We start from the raw sequence: 19,441 nt of genomic DNA, 5'->3' as shown, positions 1-19,441 counted from the left end.
GCATGCTGAAAAGAGTCAATGCAATATGTTATAGTGGCACATCTGAGTCCAGATTGAAAAAAAAAAAAAACAGGTAGCATCTGTCAGACCTCAACAAAAGCTCAATTTTAATTTTGGAGATAGAAAGCTTAGGTGAGTTATTTAATATAGATGAGACTAAAGCAAAGTCATCAGACAAAACTTAGGTCTAGGTCAGAATTGTGCAGTTGTTTCCTGTTTTCATAATCTATCAAACTAAAGTCAGAAATTCAGAACACTCTGATATTTAGGAAATTTCAGACCTGCAGAACACAGTTTTGCAGCACAAGCTATCCGTCTGAGTCTCCCAAAACAGCCACTAGTTTTTCCAGGAAATATACCATTCTTTTTCCCTAAAAGATCATCTTTCTTTAAGGGTTTCTTCCAGTTTCCCGTCTGGAATTGTGATGATTAAGTCAAACTTAGAGCCATGCCTTGTCCTTTTCTGCTTCTCATTCATTCCTCTGTACCTTCAGACTCCAGACTGACTGACTGCTGTGCTGGTATCTTTTTCAGACGCAGTCTGCCTGGTGAATCTTCTCCATTCATTCAGTGGGCAGTGGGAAGGGAGATTTAGACGTTTTCATGCTATGTTTGGGATGAACATCAAAAGAAGCCTGAACTGTCACACACCCCCCCCACCCCGGTCCTTTTCCTCTGTAGTCATGGGGGGGTTCAGTTGCATGCAGTGTGTGCAAAAGAAAAGAGGCTGAAGGGGAAAGAATAGATTGTGGATAAAGGTGGAAGCAGAAAATTGCTTTGTGGTTTTGACCCATATATTAATGCCAAGCAAAACTTCAGTGCTAAAAGCACTGGAACCCTGGTTCTATGGGGGCAAGTCCAGACAGCCTCCATAAGGACAGGATAAAAAACACTGCCAGGTTAAATAGGCTTCAAGATTGTGAAGCCAAGATATTCCTGCATCTCAAAAGGATGAGCTGCCTTGTGAGAGGGAAGGCTTTATGGGGAAAGAACTCTCCTTGTCTGTTTTTCATTCTTTTTCCATTTCCCTTTTTAATTAATACAAAAGAAATATAAGAAGAAAGGAGAAGATGGGGGGAACCATAAGATAACGTGTTTGGTATTAATTACAGGAGAATAGCCTTGCACTTAATTACTAATCCCAGTGTTTCCAGAAAGCGCTGATTTTATTTTATTCCCCCTACCCCAGGTGGGGGTAGGGGGAATAAGAACAAAATGAAAATTCATCACAGCCAGAGTTTTGCCCAAGAATGATCAGAGTAAGGGAGGGAGCAGCCTGGCCTCTGTCTGTCTGCTTCTCTCTGTCCTGATCTGTCTCTCTGGCTTTCTCCCTTTTCCTTCTTCATTGAAAACCCTTAATAGGAAACACATTTCCTTTTCTGTGGTGTTCCCACCAGAAACCTCAGACTGTCGGGCAAAGGTGAGAACTTTTAGCAATTAAACTGGGGGAGGCGCCATCCCTTTCCAGTGGCTTGGGCTGCATTTTTTAGCATAAAGTAGCTATAGGTTGATCTTACAAGCTTATTCTGTGCTATTCACCACCCCACCCCCACCTCTCAGCCAGTCAGGCAACCAAGCATTTGCAGCCTATTTAGTCATAGAAAGCTGCATTTCTGAATTCCCCAGCACTTCCCCGTCTGGCTGGGGCAAGCTGGGCTGGGCTTCACATTCAGAATCTAGTTCAAATTAACCTGAAAAAGAGAGAGCAGGGAACAGGAGTTTCCTGCAGATACTCAAGAAAGAAATACCAAAGCCAGAAAACATCTACAAAACTGTTGCATTCCTCCAGCAGCAGCAAAAGACCAGCCAATCTCTCTGAATCTTCATACCACTCACTATGGCTATCTGTGACCCTCACAACCAAGATGTCCTTGGGATCACTTTGCACTCTTTCCCTCCTGATTTGCCATCTTATCCATCCTGATCTTTTGGAACATCCTCTATGTTGCAGCATCTGTTTGCATCCATCCTCTTACCTCATGTGAGCAGGTTTTGTTTTCCGAGTTAGCAAAGTCCTGGTTTCCAACACCTTCTACCTTTGTGTATAAGCTGGTTTGTGCACATCTTTGGTTTTGTTTGTGTTGGGGAAATAAAAGAAATCCATACAAACGCAGGGCTAATTAAAGCCAGCACCTGCAATAGCTATTACTTCTGACAGGCAACTGCTTAATCCTCAGCTCTCACAGGACAGCAAGACATACTGTGAATACTACTGAGGGGTAGGTGAGGTTAGTGCTATTTGGGATCATGTGAATTAGAGGAATATGGAGACTGTGTAGCTTAGTCGCAGGATCCTGATCAGTTAGTATGATAGTGCCTGCAAAAGCAGTATTCTTAGTCCTGCCATAGAGTCTGGGGATGTTCAGGGGCAGCACATCACGCACAGAAAGCTACAGTTTGCTGTGCTTTGCTTAGGACCAGGTTTATGAAGTACCTTAAACGGTACAGAATCTCCCTGAACAGAGGGATGTGTAGGCATGAACGACAGAAAGTGTCTGTAAGAGCACTTCTCATCGATACCCATCCATGCCAAGATAGCTGCCCTGCTCCAGTTTACATCATCAGTCCTTACTGGAAAAAGCCCTTGGCCTCATTACAAATGTCACCACCTCATGCAGTGGAAACTTTCAAAGATCTGTGTGAAAAGTGAGCCCACAAGATTATGTAGGGTAAATACATATAACTAGACAACCATGAAATGTGTATTACATGCTGGCTTCCAAGAGCTCACAGGGCCTCTCCCTCTGTTTCCAGAGGAGTTTGCAGGGGAATCAAAGTGAAATGCTTAGAAAGAAACATTTCCACTGTAGATAGTACAAAGCAGAAACCCTTCCAATGGGTTCTTCTTGGTGTTCCTCTGCAATACTTTTGTTTCAAGATGGGGCTGGCTCGAAAGGCCCCCCTGAATCAAGAAAGCTGCTGTCAAACCCCACAGATCAGGAGAGATGCTGGAATACTGATCAGATTTGTGCAGCTGTAAGACCAAAACCAAGCATGCGCCACTAAAAATGTTTGGATCCTGACAATGCAATTTGTGGCATTTCTACTGTATGTTCCTCAAACAGGAAATTTCTCTATCACAGCTAGCAAAGAGGAAAGCTTCTTCCTCATCCTGTAATACAATCTATGCCATAGTAATCTCTAGACACTCAGGTGTGACAGGTGTTGTATCTGCATAAATGTAGTATACAACCTTACCTTTTTATAGCAGCTTTCAACAGAGGACCTCAAAGCACTCTATGAAGGAAGCAAATGTCTTCATTTTGATTTGCAAGTGGAGAAATAGTCGGAAAGAGGGGAGGGTCACCAAGTAAGTCCTGCTGGCAAGGAACAGAACTCAGGTCTTCTGGTCTCTTCCTGTCTATGTAAAGAGAGAGTCCATGCTGCAAAGGGCTGACAGTGCCAACAAGCAAACCAAAAGGAGAAAGAGAGACATCCAATAGTCTAGATATAGAAATGGCAGAGCCTTCTGAGCCATGTCATGTAGTGGTTATTAGAAGGCATAGGAAACCCTGCTGACCGGGTGTATGTAATGATGCATTCGCTGAAGAACAGATTTCCATAAGGGATCAGAAATCAGGATAACCAGGGCATGAGGAGGCGCAGTCAGAGTAAGATTTCCTAAAGAATTCAGCTCCTACTTGGACACCTGATGCAGGTTAAAACTTTCTTCATTGGTCTACACTCAGTAGCACGTGTGTGACATATGGCTACCACACTTTAAGAACAACTTTGTGTCCACCATGGAAATTGTGTGCCCAACTGCGTGAAAAATTTGGTATTTACATCCTAGGGACAGCATTTTCTGCCTACATGCTTTGTTCCCCCACTAGCAGACTACATTCAAACTGCAGTAACCCCTTTTCTTTGAATTACAGGTAGCTCATTGCTGGTCTACAATACTCCATCCCACACAGAAGCTTCCTCACGTCTTGCCACCAAAGAAGGTCAGTCTTTTGTATACAAATGCGCTGGCTTCCTCTGTTCTCAGAATGTTTTTGATTGGGTTAAAAGAAGGTTTGGTTTTTTTTTTTAATATCATTGGCACGAAAATGGCATGATCTCTTATTCATGGACAGCATGGTTAAAATGGAATAATTCACAATTTGCAGCACCATTCATGCAGAAATCCACATATATGCTTTTGCCATCCAATACTGTTGCGCAAGATATAAATTTGTCGTTTTTACACTTATGTATTACTGAGTTGATGAACTGATTGCATGCTTTGTTCTTTATGTGAAACAATTTAAATCTCATATATTCCACATAGGAAGGACTGAGACAGTATTTCTCTCTAAGTGAGTTTGTAGTTAAGCAGGATAAAATTTTCTCACAATAAATTACATTACTGAATAAAAGTCACTTAGGTCTTCAAAAACAATTAATGAATCTGGCAGGTAGTTTCAACGAACAGAGAAGGTGGCCAATTATATCTTTTTGACGCTTTCATTTTGGAACATTTTGACTTTTCTTTTCAAATAACAGTTGATTCCCAAATTTAGCATGTTTATTTAAGACTTTAAAATAATTTAAACCTTTAAGTTGACCCAAAATAAAATTTTTGAGACTTTTCTTTTTGGCCAATGGAAATTCTGTGATTTGTTTTTGGTTCCCCCAAAGCAATTCCCTCCCCCACTTTTTTCTGTTTCTCTAGTGTATGAGTATTCGTTTATCAAAATTGTATCAACATCCAGTAAGGGCTTTGATATGTTCCATACGCTTGTGTTGAACAAAAGGCTTGCAGAGTCTTCTCAATGAGCCCAAGTATCCTGCTAAAAACTCAGACTGGGAGCTAAGAAAGACTTGGTACAGTGCTGGACTCTTTTTTACTATTTTAACCTGTATCATCTTATTTTGTTGCGTTACTTAGGTGCTCTTTTAAAATACACAGGCCTCCCTGGCAGGCTATTAATTACATCTTGCTATCAGTAAAAAAGCTTGAATCTAATTACAATTTCTTTTCATAACATTCTTTTTTTTTTTTAAATGTACGTAGGGCCTTTTCTAAGCTACAGATGTAGTGTTTGCTCTTTGCCTCATCAGCGTACACAGAGATACCATGCTTGTAGGCTGAATGCACCTTTATAAGTGTATTCTCTTATCCTGTCAATAACCCTTTGGCACACAGAGACCTGGCTGCTGGCTGGCACTGTGGGCCATAAAAAGGTGCTCACTACACTGAGTTCTTTTATTTCCAGAGGTCCTGCAATGATTCAGTTATTGAAAGAAGAAAATGGGGTGTTGGAGGAGGAGAGGAAGAGAGGTTCCCTCCACTGCTTTGGGATGTCTCCTCTTTGCCATGTATATAATTAGTGGTACTCAAGCCACTTCCAGGTAGCGCTTGTCTGTGCGGAGACAAGATCTGCTGTTGACAGCTCTGGCATCTGCTACAACTGTTTTTGCCACTAATGAAATTTAGGAATAAAACATTTATGAGTTTCTAACTAAAGAACAAAAGGATTAAGATATAGGCCTGAACCTTTAATCCTTGTCTTCAAAATATCATTCAGTTACAGCAGTTTTTCTGCCATTAGAAATTCTGAAGATTCACAGATCATGTAGATGGGGATTAAAAACTTTGAGGTTTAAAAGTTAGTCACCCACTTTCTTGAGGCTTTTGAGTCATTTGCATTTGTATGTCCTTCAGTCAGTTTTTTCAAGTTTTCTTCTGCAGCTATAGTCTTTTTCTTTTTTCTTGTTTTTAATGAAAACCTGGATTCTCGGTCATGATAAAATTATGAGAGTTGGTGTGATGGGTATGATGCACATCCCTTATCTAGATAAGTAAGTCACAGAGAGATAGTTGTCTTGATAAAGAACAACTAGCGAGTTGAAGATCAGAAATCCTGTCCTATGCACTATAACTTGCTTTCACGGTGCCTAGGATTAGGAACCTTGAGTTTGGTTGTCCTTCCCCTACTGTAACCACAGGAACATTGGTTTCATTCACTGAACAGGGTTCAGCTCTTCCATTTGAAAAACTTTAGTGAAAAGTTTGAAATCTCATGCATGAGATAATCCACCTAGAAGCATCCTGCTCTTGTTCTGAGACAGGATTTTTGCCTAGCAGTAAACATTTTTAGGACAACATGGTTTCACTGATGAGCCACAAGTTTGTATTTCAGTGGGTAGTGGGAGAAGGCAAAAAGTCTTCTATTTAAGCAGCTGGAGAGAGGGACAAAACCCCTATTTCCCTGAAAGGCTACAGCAAACTGCGATCACACATCTAACAAGCTTCTGCATGGTGCGTCTGGCTGCTTCATTGACCAGCAGTGCTCTCGGAGTCAGCACTTCTCTCGCTGCACCATGCTGCATTTCATCTCCAGCATCTGTTTTGGACCCTGGACACAATATCAGTGCTGCTTTTTGCAGCAGCTCCTTTTGTCCAACCTATAACCATCCACTTGAGCTGTCTGTTCCCTAGCATGCTGCTCTCTCTCTCTCTCTCCAAGACAGGCGTTAGTTGATAAAACATAGAACATTACAGAGACAAAGCCATTGAGGCTTTTCTGTCACTGACTCTTCCTGTGCTCACAGTCATCTATTTAAAATTAATAAAAGCTTGGCTAGGTCCTATTTGAATAAAGCAGACATACATGCACGTGCTGCCCCTCTATTTCCCTCATAAACATACGCACACATCCAAGACCGTGCTCTTTCTGTCTCAGGCCAGGTGCTTGCTTAAAAAAAGGGAAGAAAGCTGAGATTTTTATTAAAGAGAAATGCTCTGGGTAAAATTGCACTCCTCTGAAATTTTTTATACTTGTTATCTTTGCAAGTTGGGCCTAGAGTCACTCAAGCAGAAAGAAATTTGAGGGAAAAAATGTTTTTCCCTTTCCCTCCACTTTTACTGCCCTCAAGTGTGTTTCTGTAGTGCAGCTGATAGAAACTTGCATTTGATTTCTGTCAGCGAGGCATTTTTAGTTTATGTGGTATGTTCATCATCTGTCAATAAAGGACTATACATACCCATGGGATATACAAATAAAAATTAAGAAATAGCAGAGAAATGTTGAAATCCCATGTAGTCCTCTTCCATCTTTTCCTACAATGCAGAAATTACCTCTGCATTCATTTAGCATTTGCATGCTGTTCTAGGATATGGTGACCCATGTCAACCTGCTGAAACTGATTCATGCTCCAGATATTATTGGTGAGATAAGATGGCAGGATAAAAAAACATGTGAACATCACAGGCTCGCAGATAAGGAATTGGGGGGCAGAGCTAAGTGATTGTCCAGTATCACTCAAAAAATTTCTGATGGACATAAAACTGGACTTGGAATTCCTTAGCCTCGTCTAGCCTGTTAAACAACAAGATTTTCCTTGCTTCCTTTTAAGTCTTTTCATGGGTCCTGAGATGATGGTGTTCCTTTGAAAGAGGAATTTTAGGTTAAAAATCATATATTTTTTCCTAAGATATTTTATTGTCTCCTTAGCTCCTCAGAAGATTAAATGTGATTTTTATGTTAATGCATCTTTAATCTATTAATTGTGTAAATTTATTTTCTTCTTCTCCCCCTATGAAATGAAAACAGGCAAATTTTTCTAACCACTTCTCCTTGAGGATTCTAAAGGAGAGCAGGAGGGCATGATGGAACAATATAATACATGTCAGGGACAGGAAAAAAAATACTATTTTCTCCACTCCTACTGTAATTTTTCTTACACATTCTCTTAAGATCGCATAACAAATACAAATAACCTGTTTGTTGTAATTTTGCAAATTCCAGGGGAATGCTATATGCTATTTGCATATGGTTTCACTATGCTTTATGAATCATAGTCCATCTGCATACTATAAAAAACAATCTACATGGCAAAAAAAGGTACAGTTGCAGCACGGACAGATGCACGTGTTTCGGAGGCTGCGATGGATGCAGCCTGTGGCTGCTGCCCTCTCCCCAGTCTGTTGCGTGACACAGCAGGGCATGTTCTGTAGCTGCAGCAGTGACAGCATCACCCGGGAGCAATAGTCTGTGCTTTAGCCCAGACTGCCGTGTAGCTGCTCCGGGTGCAGAGCACCAGAGGGAAGTTGGTGAGGGTAGTAGCCAGGACAGGGTTTCATATCATGGCTCTGGAGACAGCAGAACCATCTTGGTTAGCTGCAGCTGGAGACTTTACCCCCCTTTTCTTTCCATTTTCTCTCCCTCTCACTTCTCTTCTGCAATGCCAGCTCTACATGCCAGAAGAACCTGACGCACTACTTCAGGAGAGTTAAAGCGCTTTCGTGGCAGTAGCAGATACTGTAAATGTGGACAGTTGGTGCACAAAACATATTCGTTTTGTTCTCAGATCATACAGGTAGAATCCTTCTGTGGTGTTCAAAGCGCTCTCGTTGCTGCCTGAGCTGCTTTGCTCCTCAGCCTCATAAACACTCAAAAGTATGGTATTTAGCGTCATTGGTACAAATTGTCTTCAGCTGCCTTTGAGAAATAAATTGCTCTAATGAAAATCACCAGTATTTTTTGGCTAGAGAACAATTTTCTGGAAAATGAAATGAGGTTGCTCTCATTGCTGAATGGAAAGATTTGTGTCCCACTCCCAGGGCTCTACTGGAGAGATGGTCTGTTTCATTTTCCATGACTGTTTGGAGAAATGACTGACCTACTGTAGGTACTGGAGACACAGGAGGAGAATCTGAGACTACATTATCTGCACAAGTCCACGGAGATTTTAAATTGCTCGCCTTCAGAATGGTGTCATTGAAGAAGGTTTCCGCAGGGAAACGGAAAGTTATTCACATACAAGAGCATTTTGAAGGCCAAAGTGCCGTGTCCTGTATGGTTGTGAGCATTCTGGCCTCAGTCCAACACACTTTTTAAGTCCATGCTTATTTTTAAGCATATCTGGGTCTGCATAACTCGCATGTTTAATACACAAGCCTAAATGGTGTAAAGGAGCGGAAGCCAAGTGCTGAGCAGCTCTTAGCAGGACAGTGCCGTCCATTTCCAAACAGGCAGAATTGTTACATGTTGATGTGCAAAATTGCATATGTCTAAGCAAACATGTGTATGTATCTGGTGTTGTATATGTAACACATCGCCATATATGTAGATTAACAGTTAGGTGGGTATTTGAGCAGCGAGTTGTCAGCACAGGATGAAGGAAGGCTTGGCTGGTAAGAGCCATAGCAATGTGTTGTGTGCAAGAATTTAGTGGAGCGATTGGCTGTTTGGCTGATTGCAGGTTACATATTGTCTTGTTTAAAATGCTGCACACAGCAGGAGTCTTCATCCTTCTCCAGCATTGTCCCCTTCATACTTTAGTCTCAGCCTAAGGCAATGTAATCGGCTTAGAATAGTGGTAGATCAGAGATAGCCCAAAGCCTCGTAAATCCAGCCTAAATACAAGCAACTATCTGCCTTTGCAAAAGGACACAGGAAAGGCTGATGCACAACCTGGGATTTCAGAGAAGGAAGGGAGAGAGTTGTATGTCAATACATGAATACAGATGTAGGAGACTAGTTTTAAGGATTTAGTCTTGGTAATGAGAGCTAGTAGCTGTTAGGCGTTACAAAAGCATTCATGTGAACAATAAGGTTGTTTGCTTGGGTATAAGGTGTATTTGCTTCCATGTTTTGCTCCAAGTTGGCAAATTAAAAGATAAACAAAGCAGTGAGCACTGAAACAAAAGTAGCCTGGTTTGCTTTGGTTTGTAACCCATGTTTGGTGTGAGCTCCTAAAGAAAGACTCTCCTGATGTTAGAGCATTAATAAGCTCTCCCTCATGCAGATTCTCCGATATCTAATAAAATATGAGATCAGGCTGCTGTTTTTCTCCCAGTCAGGGGCTGCAAGCTCTCTCCCCTTTCCCCAGCAGTTTCCTTTAAACTGGCAGGAACTCACTAACCTCCCCCCCACCACCTCTCCACCTTGTCAGATTTGGTGGCAACCAGGTGACAGGTTCAAAAGCTTTGGGGGTTGGTGAGAGAGGGTAAAACAGACACGCGAGCAGCAGGATTGCATAAGCTTGGTTCCCACAGGAAAACAGCCTCAAATTCCTGCATAAAACTCCTCTCTTAAAAAGGCCATTTTTCAGTTCTAAGAGGTTGTCATTTGAAAAAGATTGACCACTTCTAGTAAACTGCTCTTTCCAGCGTTTCGGCAAGGCCCCTCATTCGCAGAAAAGGTTATAAGCCCTCTGGTCTTATTCATGTCAGAAAGCAGCTTCATGCCCTCTGACTGGCCTGAACATGCGGCAACATTTGTTGATGATATTTGTGTGCCTGGTGATGAAATATCCCTTATCCATATTTAGCTCTGTAGCAGCTTTTTTGGTGTTTCTTGATATTGCGACTGTGTGGCCAACCCGAGGATTTATGATTTCAGGAGAGACAGTAGCTAGCGCTCTTGGTTTTTTCTTTTTTCTTCCTTTTTTTTAATTGTTTTCCTTTGAAATTCCAGAGTTAGTGTTTTGTCTGCTTTCTCCCTGACCCTCTTCGGAGGCAGCCGTGTGTTTTTTCACCAGAAAAACTGGAAACAAAGAATCGTTGTCTTTAAGCTGTAGCAGGCAGGAAACCCAACTCACAAGGGATCACCCTGAGCCAGCGCTGTCCCAGAGTAGACTCCAGTTCTCTGAATTCAACCTGACAGCTTGTCTGGAGCACTTTCTAAGTAACCATTATCCTTCCTTTTCTCCCAGCAAAAGAGCTATTATTTTTTTGCCTAGGGTGCACTGCAAGCAATGTTATTGCACATGTGTGTGTGGGTTACACATTTGCTGGGGTGCAGTCCCTCCTTTGAAAAGCTCTTGGAACCACTTTGGCTGTTTCCTAAGACAAGAGTAAATTTGTTTCTTGATAATGGGTTAAATGGGCAACCGCTGTAAAAACGCTAGCTGCAAAGTGTGCGCATGTGTGTCTTCTCTTCCCTTTTCTCATGTGTGTATTGCTGCGTCTAGCTTTTTTCTCCATGAATACGCCTTTCTTTCTCCTTACTTCTCCATTTGTGTTTGTGTCTTTTTCAATAAGCGTATGCTGCAAACGTGCTGGGTTTTCTCCTGTTTCTGGGACTACACGGTGCTGTTTGCATATTTGCGCACACAGTTATTGGTATATGTTTCTCTTTTGGATGAGTGCGAGTATACAGGTGTGAACGGGTGTTCAGCAACTTGCCTTTCAGGATATGCAAGTTGTTTGTCTGCATCTCTGCACAGGAGCACGCCTGTCTGCATGCACGCACGCGCAGACGTGTGGCGATTCGTGCACGCAGGACTGTACGTCTCAGTAACGTGTATGTGACTGCGCGTGCTAATTGAAAAGTGACTGTTTGCCTTTCAAAGCAGGCTTTGGGAGGGATTCTTAGGGCACATACTTCAGTCTTCATCATGGCCTGTGCATCGGGACTTCTGCTGCCGATATTAAAAAAAGCAACAACAAAAAAATTCTCAGTACTTCCTCCTTTTCTTCATAATGTGTCTTTGTAAGCTTTGCACAGGGCAACTCAGACATGAATCAGGAAGTTCCACCGCTGCACGGCTCTGGGATGTTTTTCTAGCCACACTCGCACAACTGGGGGCTGTCGCCTATGGCCCAAAGCAAATAGGGAGTGACTCCAAGTTTTGGAGGCAGGAGCACTCCTCTGAGCGGGGGAGCAGCACTGCAGGCTCTGGAACTGCTGTGTGTAGCAACTCCTCCGTGTCACCCTGCCAGGCGACATCTGATGAGGGAGAGGGATCAGAGAGCACAAGCAGGAGTGACCTGCTGCGGAAGGGATCAGAGATGCCCTAAGCATGCCTCAGGCTGTGCAAGCTGAATGAATCCCCTCTGAAAATCCCAAATTCTAGCTTTGTGCACGCACACAACTCCAGACCCTGGCTGATGCTGGAAATTATAAGCGGGCCTGAGCCATGGTAATTTAACCCCAAACTGGATCTAGAATAGGAGTTAAACTGGAAATGTTTGATAGCTACGTTCTGCCTTTCCATAAGCACAGCAATGCAGATTCAGGGCTCTCAGCTACCTCCACAGTGGTCAGCGTGTTAAACCTGTTCCTCACTTCCATGCTCTGCCACAGATTTCTTAAGTAAATGCAACAAGTTACTTAGGCCAGTTTCACTCTGTTCGAGATGACTTGGAGTCAAAAAATCAGTGTGTGTGTTACAAGCCTGGACTTTGATCTCTGTGCGCCAGTTCCTCACCTGTAAAACAGATCAATAGCAATGTAGAGATGTTTGGTGATAAATGTGTTTTTCAAAAATTGTGAAGTAATCAAATCGTATAATAATGTGGCAGTAAAACAGATACGCTGAAGTGGATGTAGTTTACAATTATTTTGGCACTCAGCTAGTGCAAAGTGTTTACTGGAGAGACTTAGAATTACTTAGTTCTACATCTGGTCCCTGTACTGCTGATGTTAGTGGTAGCTTGCTTTAGCAGGAGGAGCAGGACATTGTGAGCTTGAAGCAGGGGCTCGAAGGTACTGGAAAGTCGTACAAAATCATGAGAACAGTCATCGTAATACTTGTTGTGAATGACGTACAGCACGACATAGGGGTTACATGCTGGAAATTCTTATAACTAGCAGAAATAGTAATTTGAAAAGTAATTCATTGCAAGACAATCAGCTTTGTGGGTGAGATTCCAGGGCATCGGTGTACGCAGTTCAGGCAACCGTAACTCATAATAATTCCTCCCTCGGCATACCATAGGACTAATCTTATGAGAAGTGAATTACTGATTGGTGTGAACCATCTCTCACAGCAGTTTTAACTAGGCCATAGGACTCTTCACATCCCATTCTGCTCTCCAGTTCTGTATGGATTGAGCATTTGGTACATACCCTTTGAGCCAGAGGGGGCCTGGGAAGAGTCTATAATCTTTATATTTGCTGCTGTCATTTAAAACAATGCCTCTAATGTTTCTAGGAGGAGTCGGAGGTGTCTTTGGCTTCCTTGCCCCTCCAGAAACCCACAGTCTGGGATTCTTCTCTCCAACTGGCTTTAAACACAACCCCACCTCTTCAATGTGAACTCCAGGAGGTTAAATGATGGGAGTGCGAGGGCTGGATGCTTGGAAGTTTGGCAGGCCTCGCTTACATGTTTGGTTTGCAGCACTAGTGTTTTTTTGTTCCCGTGTGCTTAGGCTGGGACTTTTCCAAGATACCCGAATAGTGCCAGTGCTAGCCACCACACACAACCCCACTTCAGGAGGAAAAGCAAAGACGTCCTATGCCCTCCTTTCTCTCTCTCTAAACTACTTGCTGCAAAATAGACCCCAAGTGACCACTTAGATTAATCACAAGTCTGGCTCCCCTAGGACACCTGGTTCTGCTTTCCCTATTTAGAGAAGCTAATTTAAATTCCAGCCACCAAGCCAGGATCTTTCTTCCTTCTGAAGCAGAAGGACTCATTGCAAAAACCACAATGGGTTCTGCATGAAGAATCTCATAGATCCCGTTGCCCGTTTCAAATTTGCAGCCTTCTCCTTCCCCTGATTTGCATCACCGAAATCTGTAAGGCCAAGTCCTGTCTGGAAATAAGATGCCTGCATTCCCTAACCCACTGTAGCTATGGACCCCATGGTCTTTCAGAGTAGATAAGATGGGGTATTCAGGAGCAGTTCCTTCTGTATTTCAGGTTCTTTTCATAATGTAAACTGGGTCTTCTTTGTAAAGCACCCCAAGATCTCATGGTAAGACTCCAAAAGAAGATGACAAAATGACTACAGTTATTATCATTTTTATTATTCAGCTGAGACAGCATGACAGACTTGGCCAGAGGCTGCCCGTATGTCTCAAAAGAAAACAGAGGCAGCATAAGTAAGTTGTTAGATGATCTGCTGGGACTTGGGAGACTTGCATTTATCTTCTTCCTAGCTCTGCCCCTATGACTTAAGACAAGTCAGCTTAGCTCTTATCCCGCTCCATCTTTTGTCTGACTAATCTCTTTGGACGTATCAGCTCCGTTAGGCAGGGATTAGTGGGTTCTTTCTATCGCTTAGCACTTACCACGCTGGGAAACCTAGGTGCCCCTGTGAGTTTGCTGCATACGTGTATTACCAGACAACTTCTACAAAAGTCGTCTCCAGGAAGAAATCCCATCTCGGGGGACGAAGGCTTCCTGGGAGATTTCAAGCATGCTCAGCCCTGCAGTCCCCCATTGGGATTTGGCCTGTGATATGTGACAGCATGATTTCTAGCACTTTTTAGGTGCCTCTCTAATACCTCCCAGGGCTCCTCGCATGGGAAGTGTGATGGGGATAGTAGTTGCACAGGCATAGCTCAGCATCTGGACACTGCTGTATTACAGAGAGTATGGCATTTCAGGACCCTGTTCAGTTCGGACATGCAGTCCCATGGCTACGGCATTAACTCCTGCATGATACTGCTCAGGGGTCTGACAGAGGGAGCCAATGTTCAGACCAGTCACTTCCCACCTTGACAGGGAGCTCCAGCCGTTCACAAAGCAGATGGTGCTTGGCTGCAGAAGAGCTGCCGCTGTTGCTAGTGATTGCAATATGCCATGTTTTTCCTTCCCAGCCTGACTGGGAATTAGATGCTGCTACGCCAAGAGAGATAGTATTTTGGATAAGATCTTCCTCTAGTGCCTATTAAGTGTTTAGTCCATACATGAGCCAGCCCCACTGTATCGATCCTAGAGCGAGGAGGCCTGAAACACATTAGAGGTCCCATGGCCATCCTTCCCCTGGAAAGCCTTATCAGGGCTAGTAGCACAAACTTGTGTCTGAATCTGGTTTGACTGAATAAGGTTCCTAGGGGGAGAGCAGGATGAAGGGCTGTCAGCACTCACTGAGCAGCTCAGGAAGGCCAGGCACTGTGAGCCTATTGTACAGCTGAACCCCCCTCACATCTCTCTCCCCACCCTAAGCTTTAAGATTTATAAAAGACTATTTTTAAATTAAAAAAAAAAAAAAACTTTTTAAAGCTTTTGAGGGAGGATTTACTTTCTAATATATCATATCTTAAACACAGCTTCACTAACGTCTTGCTTATGGGACTGCATTCAAGCTTAAAGGACTGCAAGACATCTGGGATGGTTTTCATTGTGGCGTGAAAATCTGTGTGGGGATTTTAAACCTGGTTTCCTAGAAAATGAGCCTGTGGGTGACTGTCCATCTGACCCTAGCCCACGGCAGTATTTGAGCCTATGAAGTTATTTAGGCCAAATATGATCCAGAGGTTTTGGGAACAGGAGCAAACTAATATTCAAGCTGTGAGATGAGAAAAAGGAGATGGGGAAGAGGGATCGGTAAAGGTGGGTCTGTGGTTCAGCAGAGCCTGCCTTATCTTCCTGACTGCAATGACGTGACTCCTACACTTATGCAGTATAATATGCAGCCTTTCTCCTCCTCCATGTCCCACAAACTCATCAAGGGGATCCCTGGGGCACACTCATCAACTTCCCCCTTACATTATGGCCCCCTGTCGCACCAGACAGTCTGACAAGGAGAAACTCCAGAGACACAGATAATACGCTCATCTCCTGAACTTTATAGGACAACCTGCCTAAGGCCCAGTCGGGATCTCAGGGATTTTGAGATGCTCTGAGCCTTTTCCTAGCCTTCTGCATAGCCTAGCAGTCGCGTTATTTCACATTTACATCCGATTCCGTGGGAATCAATAGGCTTTGAAAGGGGAGGTACCCAGCAGAGGATGAGAAAGTCCAAATGGCATAGTGGGTGGCAGGAGCTGAGGTGAGACCTGGACTGAGAAAGTACAGACAAAGGTTAGAGGAGGTCCAGAGACCAATGCTACATGCTCTGTTCCACACAGTCCGACTTCTGGGAAAGGCGCTTCATCTGGAAAAAGCAGCTAAAGCCTTAGGAAAGTACATTTATGCATGTAAATAAATAAAATGATATTTAACCTTCTTCCCAGGCGTGCTATGAGTGTGAAAGTTTGCAAAGCTGTGAGATCCTTAGTTGAAAGGTGCTGTGAAAGTGCAAAGCGTTATTAATATCCTTTACCTTACTCATAATAGAGTATGCATTCATTCTGGGGAATTTCTGGACATAAACCAGACAGCTGCAGAATGACATTTCTTGAAAGCATCTATGATTTATTTTGTGCTCTTTAATTCCATTTTGTTTTGAACACACATTTGTCATAGGACTGTTGTTCCACTGGGCCTTTTAAGTCTAAAACAGACTTAGGGACCTGATCCTTAGCTAGTATAAATTGGCCCCTAATTTCACTGTAGCTATTTGCTGATTTACACCCAAAGAGGACCTCAGCCTAAATCTTTTAATTGAATTTCCCCAGCTCGGCAAGTCTTGGTGTAAAATCCAAGTGGTTTTAATGACAGATAAGACTCTGCCTGTAACCAACCGTCTGGCTGGAGTTCTGTAGAATCTCTTCGAGCCACTGGGCGTCAGGTCCTGAGAACGATATTGTTTTTGCAGAAACTCGAGTCTCTGGATAGGTTCCCTGGCCCTGCCTTTTCCATTTTGTTTTAAACACGTTCAGCTTTAGAGTCTGGGCCTGGAAGCCGGGAGGGCTGGTGTAGTTCATTTACGTTGCACAGATTTTTGTGAAAGCAAAACAAAAATAGCTTAGTGAATTTGATTTTTTTTTAAGAGAGAGAGAGAAAAACGTTAGAAACTTGCACTGTTTGAGTGAACACACTGTTTCAATAGCAGTGCCTGCGTTGCTGAATGCCTTGTTTAACCCTTCTCACCGTTGCAGTCATACTCATAGCTAGGCCTCATCATAACAGGACAAGTGCAGCCGCCCATATATATGCCCACACATTACTCCAGTGGGATAGAGAAGTACCTTTAATCCATCCTATATGTGGAAAAGTGAGGCAAAGGGAATCATCTGAGGTGCATTAAATCTGGATTAAATCTGGGCTGAGTCACATGCATACCATCCTTCTAGGCTGACATTTTAAGACCTAAAATGTACGCTACAAGGGAACCCATTCAGGGAGCTTCTGAACGATTCATGACTTGAACATAATTTTGGACAGGCTCAGCCAAATCCATCTGGAGGGCCAAGCCTTGCTCCTTTAAAGCCTAAGCAGGCACTGCAATACACACCTGGCCAGCACATCTGATTATAATAGTGTCACTTAATAGTAAAAAAAACCCTCAGGAGATGCATTTTACACTCTTTTTCTGTGACACTGCGAGCAAAGCAGAGTCCTCTTCTGTGCCAAAGTTTCTCCATCTGGAAGAGGAGGATGATCATCTATCCAGATGATGGCCTATTTGTTTACTCAAGACATACTGATGCGTCTGAATCAACCAACCCATTTTTAGCAGTTGATTAACTCTGATCTCTTTTCTGACACCCCCCCAAAAAAAAATCAGAAAAAAAAGAAAATTTTCAAAGTTAATTTTGCCACTTTTTAGAAAGGATTTTTCCCCCTCAATCTGAAAGAATTCTTCTGTTGGAAAAGTAATTGCTACCTCTACTTTTAACAAAGGATCACCATGTAAGTGACATTTTGCTTTAAAATTACATAATGATAAAACTATTTTTGGTTGAGATAGCCCAAAATGTACATCAGCACCTTGATCTGTGGACATTTCTGAGGTTTTGTCTTTCTCTCCCAATTCAGAACTGTTTTTTTTTTTCCTTAAAATATTTCCCAAAACATTTCCCTAATAGCTCTAGTTGTAATACTTCTGAAAGATTTCCCAGGGGAGAAATGAAAATCAGAGACTGGCTGCAAAGGGGACATGGGAAAAGCCAGTGGTTGCTTGAGGCCTCGTCCGTTTGGTGCCGATCTCAGTCAGCAGCAGCTCAAGCTCTGGGTGCGCTCGGATGCGGCAGCGTTTGCACGATGGGTTCCCGGCAAGGAAAAATGCCACACATGCAAATAACAGCTTTGCTTATTTACAACGATGGCAACTGCTGAGGCTTGAGCTTGGGCACAGAGCACCCCGGCAGCGCTAGGCTGCGAGCCAGCATCCAGCTCGGCTCCCAGGGCCGGCCACGGGAGCGGCGACCGGCTCCCTTCCAGGGCCCGCCTGCCCGGGGCCGCCGCTGCAGCCTCCTGTCCCTCTGCAGAGATGGCCCGACGCGCTCTTTGTACCAGGCTGAAACCGTAGCAGTTTGTTTTTCAGTCTGATCTATTTGCAGTGGGGTTTGCGGTTTCTAGAAAAAAAAAAAATATATATACACACACACACAAATAAAAAGTAAAATAAAAATAAAAACAGGCGCATTAAATGAGCTCTTTTTTCCCCTTTCCCCTCTCTTCCCTCCTCCTCTTTCTCTCCCTCTCTTCCCCTCCCCTCCCCTCTGTTTTCCTTTCCGTGCCGATGACTGAAAGGCTGTAATTTCAAAGCTGAAGTGGCTTTCCCAGAGCTGGAGGAATGCGCAAGTGCCCGCGGAGCTTTCCGTGGGGAGCGCTGCGGCCACGGGCAGCGGCCCTCCTGCCGCCCCTGTCCGGCGGCGCAGCCGGGAAGGTCTTGCGGATGGGGGCTGCTTTGGGGAGAGATGAGTTGTGCTGTTAGCTCCATCGACTGTAACGACTGGTTTTTCACTGGTCAAGAGATGCCAGGCTCGAGCACTGCCCAAAACGCCCTCATGCCCTTGCTGCAAGGTCCACGGCTGGCAAGGTCACCTCTAGCAGGAGGAAAGCCTGAGGGAGCCCAGCCTAGCCACAAAGGTGTGTGATTGGGGTCGTGCTGGAAACAAGTCCCAAACCACTGCGTTTGCAGCCTATTCAGCAGGGCCTTGCCTTTGTAAGGGGGCCAAGGGAGCATAGGACATGTGGGAGAAGGAAAACCAATAGTTTATGTATACTACCAAGCTGGGGGGACCAAGAAACAAAGCTAGATTCTTGCAAGTTTGTCTGGGAAGAATTGATTTCAACCCCTCTGTGCCTGTTCTCTTTTGTCATTAGATCCCTCCTATGATGCAGTCAGGAGAACAGGATGGGGCAGTAATATGAATTCTGGCCTCACCAAAAGTAAGTTGTCCCAACGGGAATCACAAATTCTGCAATGAAAGAGAGACTGTGGGAGAAGATGGGCTTGGCTGGCTTGTGTTATGAGCAGCAGAACAGTGGAAGACTTGAGGACAGTCCATAACATAAAAAAGCTAGAATTATATTGTGAAAAGAAAAAAAATCAGCACAGATTATTTTATAATTGAATCATGTATTGAAGATGATAGCAGCTGTTACAGTGGAACAAACCACTTCCAGGATTTGATTAAGGGGCCAGGACTGGATGCTCCATACAAAGGTAGACTCCATGTTATCCACCAGCCTGTAGTGAGGTGCAATTTTTTTTAAGGGACAAATATAGACAGCTTGGGCAGATTCTGAAGGTTTCTTACTACTTTTGAGAAAGTAAGATTCTACATATGAAGTCTAGCAGGCCCTTAATAACTAAGTTACTTTGAGATTATTAAATGAACGAGCCCCTACTCATGCAACAGGTTTTTTTCTTATTATTGTGTCCCTGAGTACACAGTAGACTCTGGGTCATGAGCTGACTTCTCCTTAGAAATATCGGTTC

The 19,441-nt window shown here is 43.5% G+C and overlaps 1 protein-coding gene across 5 annotated transcripts in view; it reads left to right on the top strand.

Annotated features, from left to right (window-relative positions):
* Window positions 1–19,441, top strand: part of FLI1 (Fli-1 proto-oncogene, ETS transcription factor) — a 96,039-nt gene that overhangs the window by 70,674 nt on the left and 5,924 nt on the right. For 3 of the 5 annotated variants that reach the window (XM_009680421.2, XM_009680422.2, XM_009680424.2), the window contains 2 exons: window positions 3,879–3,947; window positions 18,823–18,888. In XM_009680421.2, the coding sequence (XP_009678716.1) occupies window positions 3,879–3,947; window positions 18,823–18,888 (135 nt within the window). The remainder of the gene's footprint in view (window positions 1–3,878; window positions 3,948–18,822; window positions 18,889–19,441) is intronic. The other 2 variants (XM_009680425.2, XM_068916604.1) reach the window with 1 other exon arrangement.

Source organism: Struthio camelus, chromosome 22 (assembly GCF_040807025.1).
Source record: "Struthio camelus isolate bStrCam1 chromosome 22, bStrCam1.hap1, whole genome shotgun sequence".
NCBI lineage: Eukaryota > Metazoa > Chordata > Aves > Struthioniformes > Struthionidae > Struthio > Struthio camelus.
Note: the sequence above shows the minus strand (reverse complement) of the source record. Positions and strands in the feature narration are given on the sequence as shown.